Source organism: Molossus molossus, unplaced genomic scaffold (assembly GCF_014108415.1).
Source record: "Molossus molossus isolate mMolMol1 unplaced genomic scaffold, mMolMol1.p scaffold_m16_p_4, whole genome shotgun sequence".
Classification (NCBI taxonomy): domain Eukaryota; kingdom Metazoa; phylum Chordata; class Mammalia; order Chiroptera; family Molossidae; genus Molossus; species Molossus molossus.
In genome coordinates this window covers 58,509,405-58,522,578 of record NW_023425377.1, presented here as the reverse complement: position 1 = coordinate 58,522,578, position 13,174 = coordinate 58,509,405, and the positions used below count along the sequence as shown (strand labels likewise).

Genomic DNA, 13,174 nt, shown 5'->3' with positions numbered 1-13,174 from the left:
ATACATAGCTGGTACAGGACTATTATACAAAATATACTTAATAAGAAAATAACCAACCCAATTTAAACAATGGACCAAGGACCTTAACAGATAATTCACCATAGAAGTTAATAGTGATGGCAAAAAAAGCACATAAAAAGATGCTTCACATCATGTCATTAGAGAAATGCAAATTAAAACAATAATGAGATACCACTACAACCTATTAGAATGGCCAAAATCCAGTGAGCAAGAACTCTCATTCATTGCTGGTGGGAGTGCAAAATGGTACAGCCACTCTGAAAAACAGCATGATAGTTTCTTACAAAAGTAAACATACTCTTATCATTAGATCCAGCAATCAAACTCTTTGGTATTCACCCCAAAATGATGAGACTTGTGTTCATGCAAAAACCTGCACACAGTTGTTTAAAGTAGCTCTATTCATAATTGCCAAGACTTGGAAGCAATCAAGATGACCTTCAGTAGGTGAATGAATAAATAAACTGTTGGTTCATCCAGACAGAGAAATATTATTCAGAACTAGAAAGAAATGACCTATCAAGCCATGAAAACACATAGAAAAACCTTAAATGCATATTACTAAGTGAAAGAAGCCAATCTGAAAAGGTTATGTACAGTATGATTCTAACTATATGACATTCTGGATGGTGGGAGATGTTGATAATGAGGGAGGCTATCAATGTGTGGAGGTCTATGGAAAATCTCTATATCCACCTCTCAATTTTAGTGTGAACCTAAAAACTGCTCCAAAAAATAATATTTTAAATAATTAATTAAAATAAAAATTAATAATTCCTAAAATATGAATTTTTAGATTCAGAAAATCATTACTTTAGTTCAAAAACTATGAAAATATCCATTACCTTGGTCTATACAGCTCAGCTAAGAAGGTAGAAAAAATGTTTCTTTTTCTAATTATCTTAGCCCAGAGTTCCAAACATGTAAAATAAATCCATTTTTAGCTAGACTATATCAACATTGGTTCTTATTTTAGGTGGTCATAGCACTAAAAATAAAACTATTAAGCATGGTTAGGAGGATAGAAGCAAGCAGTGTTTTCTGGCCTGAGTAGCCGAAGTGGAAGAAGAATAACTGAGGAAAGACCCACTGTGTTGAGCTTTACCCCAGGGCTGCAGAATTATCCAGAGAGCACACAACCCATGTGGATTCCTGAGTTTCAGCCCAAACTAAGAAAGTTTTTCACCTGGAGGTCTTTTTTATAGGATGATTTACTCATGCTTGCATTCTCAATTTGGATTTATCTTTAAGTTGGCAGTATTAAGCAATTTTCTTTCAAGAAGAATGCCTGGGTGGTATGTTATAAGATGATATTCCTTATCTTTCTCATTCAAAACTATTTCCAGAAAATGAGACTCTATTTGCAGAGACTCATTTAAAATCATGGTTCTTTTCAATTTACATACTCAATGATTTTTTTTTTAAATATAACTTAAAATACATTATATCATTACTACATATTATACTTCAATAAATCTTAATGTATAAAGTACATTTTTTATAATTATCAGAAAAATCTATAAACAAGCTCCATTCTGCCTCACTTCTCCACCAGCTAGCCTTGCATTTATTACTATGCGTTTTAACAGGCTCATGCAAATTTCACCTTCCATTTTTTAAATTTGATCCAAGCACCAGTTGTGACCAAAATCTCTGGAACTATGAAATATTTTTATTCACATGGGTTATTTTCCACACAATGATGCCCACTATAAAAAAAGCTTTGTTGCATACTCTATATTTTAACTTCCAGAGTTTTCCACTAAACAGTAGAACCACAGTACTTGGGATTCTCAGCCAAGGAGTATATAATCCTACTACTATAATGTATTACCTTTATACATTTTTAAAAATGTGTTAAGACTTAAAATTTAAAAAAAATAGTTCAATCAATTCCGATAGTTAATAAACTAGTTGTTAATAACATAATCGTTTATTTTTTAAAAATAGAACAATCCATTCAACATGTTAAGTACCACCTCAATGCTATTAGAGATTGATTCATTTTTTAAAAAGCCACAAACCTCCCAACTGTGATAGAATTTTAGACTCACCTCTGAAGAATGTGGAGAGATAATTAGCTCTTTGAGCTGTCTTCCTTTCCCCCAAATACAACACCCTGGTAAGAGAACCATGGTCTGGGAATTTCAGAGCTGACCTCCCCCAGGACTGCTCAGAAGTGGGCAAGAGGCTGACTCAAAAGAACAGCTTTTTACCAATTCCCCAATAATTTACAGTGGAAGAATTATCTACCTACTTATGGTAGGGTTACAGTACCTAGCACAGTGCCTTATTGGTAGAAAATGTTTAATAATAAATGAATGCATGACTGCTTTGTTAGCCTGGTGTTCAACCCACTTTTACCAAAAAAATAAAATAGCAAACCTGATACTCGTTACCCACCTGGTCAGGGATTTTTCTGTCCTTAACAAAAACGAAGGCAAAATAATAATAAATTGTATCTTCAAGTCTGTTTTGTTTTCTAAAAGCCAAGATAGACCATTACCGTTTTACATTTGCCCTTCAACACTGTCATTCACTGCAAATTTTCCCCTAGTGTTATTTCTACTTTCATATTTTACAATTATTATTTAGACTGCCCACTTTCTAATGAACAATACATGGATGAACATTATTTTCAATACTGGGATGCCTCCAAATTAGACAGGATGTGTCGTTTTTTTATTTTCCTACAGGCAGATAATTACAATTAGATAAATTCCTGATACACTTCAATTCTTGGATCAAAGTATTTTTATATTTCCCAATCTAGGTGTCCCTTTCTTTTCGATGATTTATCACCATCACTTCTAATTTTACTTTGAAGCTTTTAATCATCCTTTATCTTCTATTTTCTGAAATGCATATCCAAAATGGATAAAAAGAAACAGAAGAGTAAATTTTGAAAAGATGGTTTCAGTTTTCAGACTTCATAATTCCTATGTTGCCTTTTAATGTAGAAGGGAATGTATCCTTGCAAAGATCATTTTGCTGATCAACACAGGATTAATGTTATTTGTCTACAAAAAAAAATTTTAAGAAAGAAACAAAGAATCAAGCAGATCATTATTTGGAAAAAATAGTAAGAATATAAACATTACATGGAAGATTTAGGCATTAACATGTGAATTAAGCTTAAAATTTCAGGTTCTAGGCAGGTATGACACCATTTCTTTCAAGATAAAATAATAATGGTGGGTGACAATTTTCTACATTTCCCAGTGGATTTTCTAACATTCTTAGGGAAACCAAACTATTATGTATCATTCCATGTTTTTAATTTTGTATTCATTTCTGAAGAAATAGACCTGAGTGCTATCTTTTTTTTCCTAATTTCTTAAACTTTCACAACATTCAGAACTTTTTCTGCATTGTGTCTTCGCTGATGTCTAAAAAGATTTGAGCTCTGACTATAGGATTTCCCACACCGAACACATTCATAAGGTTTCTCCCAAGTATGGATTCTCTGATGATTAATAAGCCCAGAATTCTGGCTAAAGCCTTTTCCACATTCAAGACATTTGTAAGGTTTTTCTCCAGTATGGACTCTCTGATGTTGCACAAGGATAGAACTTCTGCTGAATGCCTTTCCACATTCAACACATCTGTAGGGTTTCTCGCCACTGTGGATTCTTTGATGAAGAATAAGGGCTGAGCCCTGACTGAAGTGTTTTCCACATCCATCACATATATGTTGTTTCTTTCTAGAAGGATTTCTCTTTCTTTCAAACCTGCCCTTAGGGAAACAGGCTTCTCCATATTTAAAAATCTGAGGAACACCTATATTGAGAGTGCCAGGAATTTCATGAGATTCTACTGTTGAAGAAATCTCCTGCTTTGGAGCCAACACTCCATTTTCAGTTCTGGCATCATCATCACAGTGCAATAGGGAATGGAGCTCCCAAGATGCCCACTTGAGCTGGTTTTCCACAGCATCAAGCTCAGAATTTGATAATCCCTGAGCTGCTTCTTGAGATACAATCTCTTCTATCAGCACTTTCCGTTTTCATCGGCGGAGAGAAGCCGGCTGTCCGGGGTCATCTAGTTCACTGTCTAAATCCTCTAGCACCGTCACTGCCTCCTCTCCATTCTCTGGATGATGCTCTGGAACCCAAGTTTGCAGCTCCTTGGGTAGGATGGCAATGAACTGCTCTAGCACTACCAGCTCCAAGATTTGTTCTTTTGTGTGTGTCTCTGGCCTGAGCCATAGATGGCAAAGTTCTTGAAGCTGGCTCACAGCTTCACGGGGCCCAGGTGAATCCTGGTATCCAAACTGCCTGAATCGCTGTCGGAAAACCTCTGGGTCAAGTGATGGTTCCAGGGGATACTTGATCCCTCTTCACCATCAGGATCCTCCTCCAACTTCACTCTCAGAATTTTTTCCTCTTCATCTGGAGTTGGGATGATAAGTATAGAATCTTCTTCCACTGACTGTGCAGACATCCTGATTTAGAATACTTCAAGAAAAAAACAGGCAGGATACAGGCCTCAGGGAAATACCTCATTTTCTTCACAGGCAATCTATCCTCCGGCTCAGGAACCACGGCACCTTCACTGTCCACGGCAGACGCAGAAACGCCTCTCATAGCCATTTTCCTCAATGGATTTTTTTCAAAAAGGTTTGCTCCATTTCATCTTCTTTTAAATTGAATTTTTGCGGGTAACACTGACTCAATTTCATCTTTGATTATTGCTTCTGTTTTCATTGTTCTGTTCCTAAGGAGCCCCCAGAAACCTGGGGTTGAATCTCCAAACTTTATCATCCATAGTTATTATCTTAATGATCCCTCACAGTTGTCTTCTTCTTTATATTTTTCAAGAGCTTTTCAGATTGGTTTCTCAACATCACTAATTTAGCTTCTTCACTACATCGACTCTATTGCTTTGCAGCTTGAAATGAAGGTTTTCATTTTGCTGTTGCTCTGATTACATTCCCAATCTTAAGCTATCATTGATGACAATTAACCAAAAATACTGACGCGATTCAACTTCCATGGTAAGGAAATCTATTCTTTCACATAACTAGGACTTCTCACACCCTCATTTGGATATTAAGGTGATGTACATGACTACTCACCTGATTTTCATTACCTAGGAAGTCATCGTCTACTTTGTCTTTACTGGATTTAAAGGAATCTTATTCCACCTCCACTGCCTGTTTCATCGATTTGAATTATCAGTTGAAATACACAAACGCATGTAATCCTGAGGACCTGTAGCCAGTGCTCCTCCTGTCTCTGACTTTGCTGATGATATTTCCTTGAGGAAACTCATTGTTCTTTATAGGAGACACCAGAATGCTAAGGTCAACTCTCTGTTTCCTTCTTGTTTCTCCCTCTCTCTGTCTCTCTCACACACATGCATACCTATGCACACTCTCCCTTCCTGTCCATCTCTGGAGTTGCAGTATTATATGGATATGTTACCACCTGTACCAATAAGGTGAGGATCAACTATAGCTGATCATGCTATAGCTGCCTCAAAAATCAATTTAAGAGAGATGGTATTATCATTCCCTGGTTCAAGTCTTGAGTTTTTGATCCAGGGTAAATAAAGACTAAGAAGTGTTTTCCCTTATTTCAAGCTGGCAGCAGGCTGAGCATGAGTGTTTTATTAACTTACTCAACCTTGTTCTTAGTAGAAACTCCTTCCAAAGCCTGACAGTAGGTACTAGTTTATAATGATTGGCAAGTTAGGGTCTTTTTGTGTAACTAACAGAAAACTTTATCTGAACTAGCACTATTTAGAAAATATGCTATTTAAAAAAATATATCCACCCATAATCCTCTATTTGCATCTGAAATTTAATGTAAGAAATTTGCCCTGAGCCCAGGCTGCAGGATGCAGAGTGCTATCCCCTCCTGCACTCTCCTGGGCTGCAGCCCTTCATGATTCCACATTAGATCCCCAGGGTCCCTGGGGCACTGACAACCCGGGTCCAGTGTAAATATAAACTTGAATACTTTTGAAATATTATTGTATTTTTTACTTAAATTGTAGTACATGGCATAGAGGGAAAATATGATTGTAACTTATATGGCTCAGTAACGTTGTATATATCCCACAAAGAGACCCACTAAAGAGTTGGTTAACTGGTATGCAACTGAGGCTTCAAAATGCTTTATTTTATTCAGAAATATTTAGTGGGGTTTACATAGATGTTTAAAAGTATCTTAGAGCATTTTTTGGTGTGTTTTATTTTGTTTGTTTGTTTTTGTGGGGTTTTTTATTTTTCCAGAAAAAAAGATAATTGAGGTTTTAGGTGACCAGAGAAGCACTCTTAATTTTCCCACTTAAAAAAAAATAAGACTCTCACTCTCTTAAAATATGTTATTTAGCACGTTTTCAGAAAAGTAAGAATGAGCTATCAAGAATGACTGTATTTCAGTGGGAAGTTGGGAACTATGTCAGCACTCCTAACCAGTGGCATTTTCCTGTCCCTCCTTGAGCTGCTCTTCTCCCTCTCCCTTCCTGGCCATTGCAGGTGGATGCTCCCTAGTTTTGATCTCTGTAATATCCTGAAAGTCAGGCTACATTGTTGTCAACCCTGGACTCTACTGACTGACCACAGCAGCCAGGCTTTTTGTTTGTTTGTATTTTTGTTTTTTAAATTTTTTTTAAAGATTTTTAATTGTTTTTTTTTTTTGTTTTTTTTTTAGAGAGAGAAAGATGAGAGTCACACATGGATCAGCTGCCTCCCACACGCCCTGCACCAAGGATCCACGAGCAATTGAGCTGGCAGCTTTTCGGGGCACGGGATGACATTCAACCAACCGAGCCACAGTGGCAGGGCCACAGTAGCCAATTTTACTTCTGATGGAGTAGTCTGCAGGCCACGTTTGAATAATAAATAATTGTGGTCTGCAGAATACATAGCCAGGAACTGAATCTAAGCAAAGGTTGGATTAGTGCCTCTAGAAAAGGAAAGAATTCCTTATACTCCCTTACATCACCTGCTCCTCCTCTCCCTCTTCCCATTCCTCACACACACAGAGTGTGCCTGTGCTTTTCTTGCTGCAAACAGCAGCATAGGAGTTCAGTAACAACAAAGAAACAAATCTTCTCTCTTTCCAAATTCTCTGAAGCCTGGCAACTGGTAAAGGCTGCTCTTGCGGCATCATGTGTCAGTGCAAACTGCAGTGATTTCATTATTTCCTCATCAAAATAGAATGTTCTAACATCACCATTGGCAGAAACAGACTTTAAAAAAAAGGAAATTGCACTAACCCAACATCTGATTTATTTTTTTAATCAAATATCTAGGCTTAGACCCGAACTGATAACAGATTTTTGCATCCCTTTTCCTCACCTCCCCGTCAAAATATCCTATCTGCCACCTTAGTTTTGAAAAATTAGGGATAAAGTAAAGTGCATTTGTTTATAAATAAAATATTTACAGTTCTGTGTTAACTCAGGGATTGACAATTACAGCCCAAGGGCCCAGTCTCATCCACTGATTGTTTTTGTACAGCTAGCAAGCTAAAAATAGTTTTTACATTTTAACAGTTGGAGAAATTTCTTTTAAAAGAATAGTTTGTGACATGTGCAAATCATATATAATTCAACTTTTAGTGTCCATAAAGAACGTTTTGTTAGAACTCAGCCATGCTGGTGCATTTGCATATTATCTTTGGCTGCTTTTACACTACAATGGCAAAACTGAACAGCTGCAACCAATCAAGTGGCCCATGAAGCCTAAAATATTTACCATCTAATCCTTAGAAAAGGTTCGTCACCTCCTGTGTTAACCCATTAAAATAAACCAACAAAAAAAATCAAAATGTTGTTTGCATGATATTATTAGGACATTACATTATTAGAGAGCAAAGTAACTGCATACCACAGAGCATAAACAATTTTACATCAAGATTCTAAGGAGGAATCATCCTCTCTCTTGATTTTATTTACCTACAAAGAAGCTCAGAGGCAAATGCTGGTGAGTCAAATCCTTAGAAAAGTCAGAAGAAATCAGACACATTGTGCAATGAGTTGGAAACCCTGTCTGATGCGTTCAGAAGTGTGAGAAAAGGTTATTTCTTTGTTTTCTATAAGTTACTCCACTTTTCCTTGAAGTTGAAAGGGTGGAGATTAGGGAAAGCGCGTACAAATTTGCCAGCTAAATATATCAGTCTTTTCTAGTTTAACACTGTCTTATTTGGGTTACTTTGGTCTTTTTCAGTAAATCATCTTTCAACATTTCTGGTCACCTCTCACCCCCACCTTCCCTTCAGTTACTATAGGAAAAAACTTACAGGAGCTTAGCTACAGGAAAGAAATCTTAGATCCAAGTTAAGAGTCAGTTTCTCATCCCACCTGGTCATGGCACTGGTTCTCGAGTCTCCTCCCAGTGCTGCCATCTTGGCTCTATCTGGCTCTCACTGGTGTTACAAATGCTCTGAATCTTGACAATGTCCTTCTTCATCCCTTGGCCTGCCTGTCTACCCACAACCTCTGTTTCAGGTCCCAGATGCCCTGAGTGGCCCCATAGTAGGTCTGCTGGCTCTCAACTCAGCTACCTTCTACATTCTCCACTAGAAGAACACAGACTGTCTGGATATTTTTTATGCCACATAGGAGCCTAGGAATACTTGCTGGGTGTGTCTATATCTATCCTTTCTGCCCAGGCCCTTTACTAAGCCCTTTCTAACTTACCACCTGGGTGCCACCATATTGGTTGCAACAATTCTCTGGGACTCAACATTTCCCCAGTCTGTACCTGGAACAAAGCCACTGCTCTGGGAGTGCCTCAAACTACCCAGAGTCTCTAACATGGCCCTCTTTCAGGGGAAGAAGCCTAGACACAGTACCTGATGATTTTACCTTTATCTCCTATCTTGTACCTATTTGGTTAGATCTCCCCTTATGAAATAACTTAATTCTGCTCAACCTATACCTTATATGTCTAAACGCCAGACCACCTAACTGCCCATATATAAAGGCAGCTTTTAAAATTCAGAAAATAAACATTTTTTTCTCTCCATAAAGCTTGGTTTTCAGAACTATTATTTCAATATGGGATCAACAAAATCAGCTTTTGAAAATCAAAGCCCATTAATGGCATTTTTATTCCAGGCACTTCCCACTTTCCCCTTCCCTGCAGCTTGTGGGTTAGCATTCATAGTGGAAGGTTGTGGGGCACATGATTTACTGGGGTATGAAAAACATATCAGTTTAACATTTTAAAATATTACCCCTGTTACCCTTACTAAGTAAAAATCTTTTGTAAACATTTTATTATTTTATTTTTTAATATTTTTATTGATTTAGAGAGAGAAAGAAATATCAAAGTGAGAGGGAAACATTGATCGGCTGCCTCCTGTGTGCCCCACACCAGGGATTGTACCTGTAACCCAGGCATGTGCCCTGACTGGAAATCGAAAGGGCAGCTTTTTTTGGTGCATGGGGGGATGCCAATGAACTGAGCCACACTGGCCAGAGAACATTTTTATTTCTTTTTAAGAAAGTATATTATACCTCAGCAGAGTGCTCTGGACTTGGCTGTTGTATTAGTTTGCTCAGCCTGATATGACTAAATACCACACACTGGGTGCTTTAATAAAAGACATTTTCTTACAAAACTGGAAATCTAAAACATCAGCAGGATGGATTTCTCCTGAGGCCTCTCTCCTTGTCTTGTAGATGGCCACCTTTTATCTGTGTCCTCGTCTGTGTCCTAAGTCTCTTCTTGTAAGGACACCAGTCATACTGGATTAGGGCCCACCCATATAGCCTCATTCTAACTTAATCATCTCTTTAAGGCCCCATCTCTAAACAAAGTCACACTAGGGATCAGGGCTTCAACACACAAATTTGGGAGAACACAGTTCTGTCCATAACAGTTGTCAAGACCAGTATCAAGTGAAAATTTTTTATTTTTGCTGCTGGTACATTTTCTGTGAAAGGATTACAGGAATATAAATGTCAGCTGACAAACATGGGTTGATCACCTGACTTTTTGCTTGAATGACAGGTTCTTGATATTGTGTAGGCCCAGGATTTTCCCAGGTGCACATCACTGACACAAATCATTTTAGAGCAGTGGCTCTCACGCCTGTATCCACATCAGAATAATCTCAAGAGCTTTCAAAACAACTATGTGTAGCAGGTGGAAAAGCCATTATCTTGACAACTGCCACCAGAGTTCCTCTTAGGGAAGGGACCTTTCTGTTTAGAAAAACATCTTGAGATACAAAGGGTGAGAGGAGGACAGCCTCTGAGGGTTGAAGTTAGAAGATAGGGAGCAAAGAAATAGCTAACCATTGTGTATAAGAAATAAGCTGAAATGAGGGTGGGGCAGGGAAGGGAACAAAAGAGAAGGGAGGGATATGGAGGGAAAAGAGAAAAGCCAGATGACAGGAGAGCATGTTAGGTTCTAAGGAAAATCCCAGCCTGCCATGACAAAGTGCCACTGATGGGCAGCTTAAACAAAATTAATTTATTGGGGAAGAAAAAATGGTAGCAGAGTGAATGAAAGCTATATTGACTGTCTCCCAAACAAACTGAAATTACAACTAAAATAAAGAAAAGTCATCCAGAATAACCAACTGAAGACCAGCTAGAGAGGACCCTTATAAACAGGGACATAAAGAGGAGCTCAAACTGAGTCTGGTAGGAAGTACAGAGTCATGAGATGGCTGACTGGGCTCCCACAGGCAACAGCTAAGGACTACCTTAGCTGTGAGAAGTTCCCCATGAAAAGTTTTGGATTTAAACTCCAAGCTGGGCTCCCCAGTACTGAATAGTGGAACAGGGAAAGGCACCCACATAAAACCTAGCTATGAAAAACACCAGGGCAGAGGTCCTGGTCAGCAGGAAGAAGTGTTGGGAACATGGGCACCCACCTGAAGAGCCAGCACACTACATTTTAGCTACAGCCACTCACCTTGGGCTCTAACAGAGGGAGGGCTGACTGGACTGGAGCTGCATGAGGAGAGTAGGGAGTTCATGGCACTGGGGAGAGGGCTGGGAAGGAGGCCATCAGGAGCCCTATGCTGAGTCATCCCCCCATGCTACAGAAACCATTTTTCTCAGGCAGTCTTTTCCCATTAAAACAGCTATAGTCCAGGGAGGGGGTAAAGCAACCACTGTACCCATTAGAATTTCACCCTGCCTGCTGGGAGAATTATGCACCTAGTGCAGAACTACAACCTTAGGCTCATTAACTGTCAGAGTCTATGAAATAGCTTGCAGGTAGAGACAGGTCTCTGGGTGCTTTGAACCTTAGTCCTGGCTCATGGTTGTTGGGTTTCATGGCTCTGGAGACCAAGCTGTGAAGGGGGCTGCCTAGGTCTCTGTGCTGAGTTATTAACCCGCATTGCAGAAATTATCTTTTTCAGGCAGTTTTTCTCTCACAGCAGTGTTAGCCCAAGTGGAAACAATTACCAAACTACCTGGAAATACTCTCACTTAGCCTGCCAGGGGGAGCTTATGTCCAGCTGAGGACTAAAATCTGATGTTTACTAAGCAACTGACACTAACAGTCAGCCTGAAAGCAGAGGCAGATCTCTGTGTTATTTGAGTCTTTGCCTGGCCTGTGACTCTACTTAGGAGAGTAAGACCAGACATTGGTGTTCAGTTTGGTCTCTTATGTACACATCCAGCCCCAGCAGAGGGTTCCACAATCTGTGGAACATTGATATCCACAAGGAGATATTGGCAGGCTTCAAACCCTGCTGAGAAAGCCAAAATCATGAAATAAAGAAACAACTCCGAAATGAAAGAACACAATAATTCTCCAGTAGAAGAGCTAAATAAAATGTAAATAACCAAATTACCAGATATAGAGTTCAGAGTAATGATTATAAATGAGAAAATACATAGAAACAATGAAAAATGACCAATCGGAAATCAAGAATGACATAGCAGAAATAAAGACCACATTGGAAGGAATAACCAGCAGAGCAGAAGAAGCCAAGGATCAGATCCATGTATTAGAAGACAGGGTAGAAAAAAATCACTCAATCAGATAACCAAAAAGAAAAAACAATTTAAAAACAGGAGGACAGTTAAAGAGATCTGTGGGACAACATGAAACATAACAACATACACATCATAGGAGTTCCAGAAGAAGAAGAAAGTAAGCAAGGGTTAGAGAATTTGTTTAAAGAAATAGTGGCAGAAAATGTCCCTAACTCGGTGAAGGAAAGGGGCATAAAAGTTCAGGAAGCACAGAGAGTCCCAAGAAAGAACCCAAAGAGGCCTACACCAACACATATCATAGTTAAAATGTCAAAAAATTAAAGACAAAGAGAGAATCTTAAAGGCAGCAAGAGCAAAGCAACAGGTTACCTACAAAGGAGCTCCAATAAGGCTGTCAGTTGATTTCTCAACAGAAACATTACAGCCAGAAGGTAATGGCATGAAGTATTCAAGGTAATGAAAAACAAAAATTTGAATCCAAGACTACTCTATCCAGCAAGGCTACTATTCAAAATAGAAGATGATTCCCTGGCTGGTTTTGCTCAGCAGTTTGAGCGTCGGCCTGTGGACCAGAGTCCCAGGTTTGGTTCCCACTAAGGGCATATACCTCGTTTGCAGTTTATCCGCAGCCCCAGTTGGGGTCATGTGGGTGGCAACCACTTGATGTGTCTCTCTCACATCGATGTTTCTCTCTCTCTCTTCCTCCTTCTCTCCCTCCCACTCTATCTGAAGATAAATGCAAAAAAAAAAAAAAAATGTCCTCGGGTGAGGATAAAAAATAAAATAGAAGGTGGAATAAAGAGTTTCCCAAAGAAAGAAAGGCTAAAGGAATATGTTACCACAACCAGTATTGCAAGACCAGTATTGCAGGAAATGTGGAAGAGACTTCTGTAATAAGCCAAAGAAATATATAGAGACAAACATAGGCATAATAAATAAAAATGGCAATAAATAAATACATATCAATAATAACCTTAAATACTGCATTCAAAAAACACAAAGTAGCTGAATGGATACGAAAGCATGACCCATATATATACTGTCTACAAGAGACCCGTCTCAGAACACAGGGCAAAAGTGAAGAATAGAAAAAAATTTTCCGTGAAAATGCAAATGAAAAAAAAAAAAAAAAAAGCTAGTGTAACAGTAGCAATACTTATATTATACTAAATAAACTTCAAAATGAAAGCCATAATTAGAGACAGAGAAGGCCACTACATAATATTAAAGGGAT

The 13,174-nt window shown here is 38.5% G+C and overlaps 1 protein-coding gene across 1 annotated transcript; it reads right to left on the bottom strand.

Annotated features, from left to right (window-relative positions):
* Window positions 1-3,351: 3,351 nt before the first annotated feature.
* Window positions 3,352-4,481, bottom strand: LOC118615955 (zinc finger protein 24-like). Its single transcript, XM_036241267.1, is given in 2 exon segments — window positions 3,352-4,335; window positions 4,338-4,481. Coding segments are annotated over 2 exon segments (1,104 nt in total). The 5' UTR covers window positions 4,465-4,481; the 3' UTR covers window positions 3,352-3,358.
* Between the last annotated feature and the right edge of the window lie 8,693 nt (window positions 4,482-13,174).